The sequence below is a fragment of the Dipodomys spectabilis genome, unplaced genomic scaffold (assembly GCF_019054845.1).
Source record: "Dipodomys spectabilis isolate Male_0828 unplaced genomic scaffold, ASM1905484v1 ptg000492l, whole genome shotgun sequence".
Lineage (NCBI taxonomy): Eukaryota > Metazoa > Chordata > Mammalia > Rodentia > Heteromyidae > Dipodomys > Dipodomys spectabilis.
This window is the reverse complement of record NW_024871169.1, coordinates 695,722-703,389: the sequence shown is the minus strand read 5'-3', so window position 1 is coordinate 703,389 and position 7,668 is coordinate 695,722. Positions and strand designations below refer to the sequence as shown.

General features: G+C 45.0%; 1 protein-coding gene across 2 annotated transcripts; it reads right to left on the bottom strand.

Annotated features, from left to right (window-relative positions):
• Positions 1 to 3,237: 3,237 nt before the first annotated feature.
• Positions 3,238 to 6,792, bottom strand: Rbm3 (RNA binding motif protein 3). Of its 2 annotated transcripts, none has more exons than XM_042669229.1 (7): positions 6,689 to 6,792; positions 6,028 to 6,147; positions 5,574 to 5,680; positions 4,831 to 4,936; positions 4,635 to 4,728; positions 4,129 to 4,213; positions 3,238 to 3,837 (listed from the first exon to the last, which is right to left on the bottom strand). In XM_042669229.1, exons 2-6 carry the CDS (start codon positions 6,128 to 6,130, stop codon positions 4,153 to 4,155), a joined length of 471 nt encoding a protein of 156 aa, XP_042525163.1. In that variant the 5' UTR covers positions 6,131 to 6,147; positions 6,689 to 6,792; the 3' UTR covers positions 3,238 to 3,837; positions 4,129 to 4,152. The 2 variants fall into 2 exon arrangements, with proteins under 2 accessions (XP_042525163.1, XP_042525164.1); XM_042669230.1 differs by having other exon boundaries at positions 4,129 to 4,210.
• Between the last annotated feature and the right edge of the window lie 876 nt (positions 6,793 to 7,668).

The window sequence follows — 7,668 nt, the reverse complement described above, 5'->3', positions numbered from 1 at the left end:
AACCCCCCCCCCCCGAAAAAAGCAGAAATGGGGCCGTGGCTCGGCTCAAGTGGTAGGTGCTTGCTTTTAGCAAAAGCAGTTCAAGCCCCAGTACTGGCAGAAGAAAACCAAAGTCTGACAAAAATTGGGAAGGAGTCTATTTCAGTGTCAACTATACAAACCCATAGCCCTGTATTCAATCTCTACCACCAAAAAGAGACTCCAAACAACATGTTAAGAAGTGTTTATTTGAAATGTCCATATAACATTGTACCTAACACACTATAAATTTAACCCCATCCCAGATCCTAGGGAGAAACATTATTTCTTCATCAAGCCTTATTGTAGTCATGCTGCATGGATAAAGTTTTATGTTAAGAAAAAAACAACACAATCCTCAGATCAGTTTTTACCAGTTTTCTCACTGCCAATATTGAAAAATTTCTACATCAGATCCCTGTGTACTCCACACCTTCCTATACCCCCTAAACCTAAAATGTGAGGGTTACTATGATGGATGAGCCTTTGTAAACTTGTATTTAATCACCCCTATGTGAGACAGGAAGTAGGGTTTTAAAAGCTATTTTTCTACCTAAGTGAGGTAGAAAGGCTAGGACTTGGGACCTGAGAACACACCTGGAATTCTGTATCTTGAAAATAGTTCTCAGGGGAAGTTCTAGAAGCTGAGCATGGTAGAGCAATCTCAGCTACTCAGGAGGCAAGGGCAGTTGGCTTTCCTAGGGAATAAGTAGTAATGGCAGAGCCACAGGGGATAAGAAAGAGGCAATTTTTAGTAGGAACCACATAACAGGACTTTTTTGTTTGGGATCTTGCTAAGGCTTTTCCTTACTGATGGTGGCTACCTCTTATTAGATTAAAAGTTTTTGACAATTAGCTATTTGGGACCAGCAATATCGCACCTGTATACTGTGTATATCATGTACAAGGTTCTAGGGTTATTTTTTTGTGTGCCAGTGCTGGGTATTGTCCCTGAGCTCAAGGTTAGTGCTGTACTACTTGAGCCACAGCTCCAGTTCAAGTGACTTTTTGATTAATTGTAGGCAGGACTCTCCTGCCCTGGCTTATTTTGAACTGTGATCCTTAGCTCTCCTCCATCTCCTGAGTTCCTAATAACAGGTGATCAGGTGAATCACCTGAGCCCAGCTCAAACGTGCAATTTTATGAGGTTTTGGCACCATACACAGTTGTGAGACTGGGTCTCTCATGGCTGCTTACCACGATGCAATTCCTGACTCAAAGAACATGTTAGACAGCTTTGTGAAGCTATTTGTGGTCTTCATTGAAGAAACCTAGGTAACCATTGTCATAAGCATTTTGGAGCTAATTATGGCATCTTACTTCAGGTAGGAAACTGGGGATAAGAGGTATATTTCCTACCTAGGCAGTGAGTTGGCTTCCCCACCCCACCCCCAATTGCAAGGCAGTAACAGTGGTCTTCCTGCTCCCACCAGTTTATAGTTTCCCAAAAGCCCAGCAAAGAATGTTTCCTCAGACCAAGTACCCACCTGGTGGGGTTAGCCACAATGCCCCATAACCTGGGCCTGGCTCACTGGGTCAGGCAGAAGTCTGGGAAGTTCCTGAGTCTCTCCATCCACCTGCCAAAGCAAATTCATGACCATTTGGGTGGGAGAAAGAAAGGTCTTTGGGGCATGTCTCTAGTACCTGGGAAACCCAAGAGGAAGTCTTCACATTCCAGGAAAGTGTGGGAATAAGACAATTTTAAGTCCTGGAACCTTGTGGAAGTTGGCCAAGTATTGGTCAAATGGGGAAAAAAGGGACATTTTTCTGTTTCACAGTGGAATCAACTAAAGAATAATGTAACTTTATAAAGAAAGGCAAAATTAAGAAACTATGGCTAGGTAGGGTCAACAAAAAGCAAAAAGTTATCACTTTCCCACTCAAGACACAAAAAACTGAATTCCTATAACTGAGCTGTGTTAACTATCCCCAGCTGTCAACTCATTAAACTTTTTACAGAAAACATAAAATGGGCAGGTGCCAGTGGTTCATGCCTGTAATCCTAGCTCCTCAGGAGGCTGAGACCTGTAAGACTGTGGTCCAAAGCCAGCCTGGACAGAAATGTCATGACTTTTCTCTCCAATTAACCACCTAAAAACAAGTGGCACTGTGGCTCAAGAGTGCTAGCCTTGAGCAACAAGAGCTCAAGCCCCACAAGACACCCCCCCCCAAAAAGAAAGAAAAACAAAATATAATAAATACCACGGAAGCTAAGAAAAAGTAGTTGGACTCATGTTGAGCCCTGGAATCTGAAATCTAGTTTGAGCTGAGGACCTTGTTTTCAAATCGGGTTTCTTAAGTCTCTCAAAACTAGTCCAGTATACTTCCAAGCAACCTCATTCATTTTGTAAGAACTAGTACCATTCAACATCTTCACTTTGTTTGGCTTTGACTTAGTCTTTCTAAAGAATTACACTATTTGCTTTCTCTATCGATCTATTATATTTCAGTTAATTCATTTGTTACCACTTGGATGCCACACAGTGTACTTAATTCTAGATTTAAAGGCACAAAATGCTTTTTTAAATGACAAAAAAGTTTAACATATAACCTAAAAATTAAGAAAACTGAGGGGAGTGGGTAAAACTGTTGAAAGGGGTGACACTGATCAAGAAGCACTGTGTTTATAAACTGCTGTTAAATAGCAACTCCTTTGTACAACTACCTAAAGAAAATATTTTTTAAAAACCCAACAAACTAGTACCACTGTGGTAAGGTTTAGGACTCGTGCACTGATCTTTGAAGAATCTTCTGAGGGTCAAACCTAAGTAAATACTGACTAAATGACAAGATCAAGAAACTCTAGCCCGGTACCAGTGGCTCACACCTGTAACCCTAGCTACTCAGGAGGCTGAGATCTGAGGATCACGGTTCAAAGCCAGCTGGGGTAGGAAAGTCTGTGAGACTCTTATCTCCAATAAACCACCAGAAAACTGGAAGTGGCACTGTGACTCAAGTGGTAGAATGCTAGCCTTGAGCTGAAGAGCTCAGGGAGAGTGCCCAGGCCCAGAGTTCAAGCCCTAACATCCAAAAAAAACAAAAAACAAAAAACCCTCCAGAAACCCATTTCCAGCCAGTAAAACCCACCATACCTCAGGTCTCAATGTGTACTCAAGCCTTGCAACTTCAGTTCAGTACCTTTTGGCAGTCCCTACCCTCTCCCACATTTTCCCCTCCTCCTGATCTGACTCTATTTTAAGGAAAAAAGCATTATCAATGTCAATTTGTATTCAGATTTCATCTTTTAATCAGCTCCATGAAGGACATCCTAAACACTACATGAGACACAACAGAATATCTTTTTTTTTCCAGTATTAAAAAATGACATTCACAAACATTTTTAAGGAGCTTTTCTATATAATCAAGGTGGTGATATTGAATTTAAAAAATCTGTAAGCTAATTATGTTCTTGATGCAGACTGCTGATAGATACATTTAGAAATCACTTCCTGGCCATGATAAACATTGTATACAGGTTTTAAAAACGTCCCCAAATACATATGATTATTAGTTTTAAAAATCAGTCTGGCCAATCTTTTTGGTCAGAAGGAATAATCCTGAGAGCTCTAACAAAAAAAACCTGATAAAAAGATAAAAATACCTGGATTCTAAAAATTTGTTTTAATTTGTTTTTGAATGGGAAAAAATGCATGGAGCTTTCTGAAAGGTATTTAACAACAGGCTACCTTGGGAGCTCAATGAATTAAAAAATATAACTTGATGTACTAAAACAGATGTTTCAACGCAGCTCCAAAAATCTTTATAAATACAGCAATTTGGAAGGACGATCCTGGATCAGAAGTGTTATTCCTTGTGTATCTGAGAACAGTAAGAAGGGGTAGAATTGTGATTCAGGAAGAAAACAGGCTGACAACATGCTCACCTCTTTCAGCCCCCAAGAGGGTTATGGGTGGGTTTTTAGAACCTCCCCCAAGCACACTAGCCTTGACATGCAGAAAGCGAGGAAAGCCAGAGTGGTGTTTGTTGGGCTGTCTAGGTGAGGGATGCAAGCGCAGCCAGAAATACTGAGTAGTATGGCAAGAACAAAAGAAAAGAATTCAGAGAGTTTGGTGGGCAAAGATCTGTTCAATGCAACATTCGGTCTCTCACCTACATACGTGTGCATGTCTCATCTCAGTTATCGTAATTGTCTCTGTAATTTCCTCCTGAGTAGCGGTCATAACCACCCTGGCTTCTGGGAAAAAGCACATTTGTCTTACAGGAATGCATTCTACACCAAAGATTAACATTACAACTACACATTTAATAGTATGTACCACAATATAAATACCCAAGACAGAATATATTAAATACATGCACTTCATTTTTTTTTTTTTTGGGTCCGGTCGTGGGGCCTGAACTCTGGGCCTGGGTGCTGTCCCTCAGCTCTTCAGCTCAAGGCTAGCGCTCTACCACTTGAGCCACAGCGCCACTTCCGGCTTTTTTCTTTTTGCTTATGTGGTGCTGAGGAATCGAACCCAGGGCCTCAGGCATGTAAGGCAAGCGCTTTACCACTGAGCCATCTTCCCAGCCCATGCACTTCATTTAGTTAAACCCAATTCTGTGGGATAAAGCAAGTATGAACATTCTGGCTATTTCATTTCTCAGTTACCCACCTGCCACTATAGTCCCTGGAGCGTCCATATCCATATCCATATCCTCCAGGCCGACTATCATATCTGCCACTCCCATATCCTTGGTCCCCACCACCTATAGCACATAGAAATACTTAAATGGCAGCAATCCAGACATAGGCCACTAATAATTAACTCTCCTCAGCAATCACATGATCAAACCTGTCACTGTACTTACCTCTAGAGTAGCTGCGACCACGCCCATGGCCCCCAAAGGCGCCCCCTCTGGTGCCTCGGGCAGACTTGCCTGCATGGTCCACTCGGATCTGGCGACCATCCAGAGACTAGGTATGGGGAGACACAAGGAGGAAAGGTTGGCAGTAAGTCACGTAAGGGATAAAGGAAGTGTGGGCATGGGCAGTTGGGCAAGAGCCCAGAAATGCCAGTGGGGCACCAGTTTCTGGGTGCCATGTTCCAGAACAAGCTCCTTTGACCAGAATGGCTTCAACAGGAGCTATAGAATCCCACAAAATGACCTGAATCCACCGTGTTCCCCTGCTACTTACTACTTACATCTCGACTGAACTCAGGCTGAGTTCTCCTCCCCACTCCTCTAAGCTGCCCAACTATTAGGGCTAGACACCTCTCTTGGTTTGAGGCTTCAGAGTCCATCCCAGAAGACTCACGAGGTCCTCTCCGGGCCAGGCCCACAGGTCTGCAGACTCTACTACCTAAGCCCAGGGCAGGTCAACCATCCTCAGGTGGCTTCTCGGCCTCATGCAGGACCAGTCGTCGCCTCCCAGGCAGCACGGCTCTGTCTGCCGCTGCCCTCCACCCCCTAGAACAGAAGGCAGTCATGCTCCTGTGAGTGGGCACCACGAGGCTTCATGGCCACGCTGCCTCTAGCAGACACAGAGGGGAAAACAGAATGGAGAAAGTGGCTATGGGGAGAGGGGCCCCTGGGCAAGTAGGAGGCCTCACCTCTCCATTCATGGCTCTCATGGCATCTGAGGCATGTTCTGGGTTGGTGAAGGTTATGAAGCCAAAACCTCGGGATCGTTGAGTCTCCCTGTCCTTGACAACAACCACTAGAAAACAAAAGGAGAATAATATTGTAAAGCCAGCACCTAAAACGGTAGGCATACACTTTTCAATTCTATAGGGCTCCTTCAACCTAAATCTATATTTTAGATCTAAAAAAGTAACATGTCTGACAGTGCACATTGTAATCCCAGTACTTGGGAGGTAGAGGCAGAAGGATCTGAGTATTGAGACTATCAAAACGACTCAACTCCTTCAAGGAAAAAAAATATAGAAAAACTGCAGGCCGGAAGTACCTTTTTTCTAATGTTCTTTGCAATAAAAGGGTACCAGATTTGCTGTCACTCCCTCCCTTCCCCCCATACACATAGAGTGGGTCTGGCCCAAATCTCACCTTCAGAAATAGGCCCGAAGCTACTGAAGTGGTCTTCAAGTGCCTGCTCATCAGTGTTAAAGTTCAGTCCTCCCACGAAGAGTTTTCCTTCTTCAGAAGACATGGTGGTGAATTTGAATCCTGTGGAGAGGACAGATAAATAATGGGAAAGTGGAGACAAGATGGTGGAAAGTCAGAATAGACAAGACAAAAAGGCAGGACACTCAAAGAGGAAGGCTGAAATGGCAGGAATCTGCTGGGCTGTCAGATTGCCGTAGCCATTTAAGGGCTGCCGATGCGCATGCTCACATCCCCTTGCCACCACGCCCGTCATTTTGTGCCGCCGCGCAGGTCCGGAGTAGCCTGGCGTTCCCTCGGCGCCCGCAGAACAAGATGGCGGCCATCACGTGGGGAAAAAAGCGGGCAGCCAGTATTGGCTGTCGCGTGGTCACTGCTGCCACCAGCGCTGCCAGTCCCTCCCGGCATTCCTCGCACCCAGACGCACCTCGCCAGCCTCCCAGCAACCAAGCTTTTCACCTCTTGAGTCTGGGACCCGCCCGTGACATGGAACTTCAAGCCAACGTGTCAGCGGCTACTACTGTCCTCACTGGCGTTCCCTGACACCGGCGGGCAAAGCGCAGGGGTGAGGCAAGGAATGGCCGCCCCGCAAGACATTGCTTACCTTTGAAAGTGAAAAGACTGACACGCCAAGTTCGGCGGAGCAGGGAGAACAGGAAGGCTGACGCGCGGGAAGACGCTAGATAAAGAGTACGTAGCGTCTACGTCACACAACGTCCCCAATACGCGCATGCGTGCGTTCCTATTGGCTGAGCCCATCAGATGGGGTAGGGCAAAAGGAAGGGATAGCCGAGCTAATGGAGCGATGCTTTCGGCGCGCTTCCGGGGATGGGGACAACTTTTGTGCGATTGGTGCAAACCGACATCAGCACCCTTGCTCCTCCCCGCCACACTAGCAAAGCCGTCTTTTTTCAGCCCCTTCAGTGCATGAAGTCTCGTACCCTTTTCCGTCCCCGACGGATTCTCACTGTCCTTGTTGGATCTTGGTTCTTACTATCTCACTAGGTCCCTGACAATGGAGCTACTCTCATCGGATGTAAACTTTCTTTACCTTCTAGTATTATAACCTAAAACCTCTCAAGAGCTAGACGTTTTATCCCCCACTGGCGTTGAAATCATTGCTCTTCAGAGACCCTACATTTTCTTAATGCTTGGCGCGGCCCTTTTGTTTTCTCCTCTGTGTGTACTATCTAGTTGCCTGTCATAGGACCATTTCCTGGCGTCGTACTTATCTCTGAATTCTGATTTTCCTGTCATTTGAGATGCCTTCTTCGAAACAGGATTGATCCTGTTTTCAAAAGATACAAATGTCAATTCCTAGTCCACCTGCTGCTGCTCAGGGTAGATGATCTCTTGATCCACAGAACAGACCTAAACAGCACAATGAAATCCAAAGCAAGTACTGTCGGATGTCACTGATGCCATTTTTTTCATCCTTTACAATGAATGGATTGACAGATTTATTTTCATTGCTGAGCTCTGCATCAATGAGAGTCTGCACAGACTTCATGATTTTACCTGTAGAATTAATTTGTCTAGCTTTATAAGGGCCCTCCTCCATGCCAAATCACATACCTCTGGCAC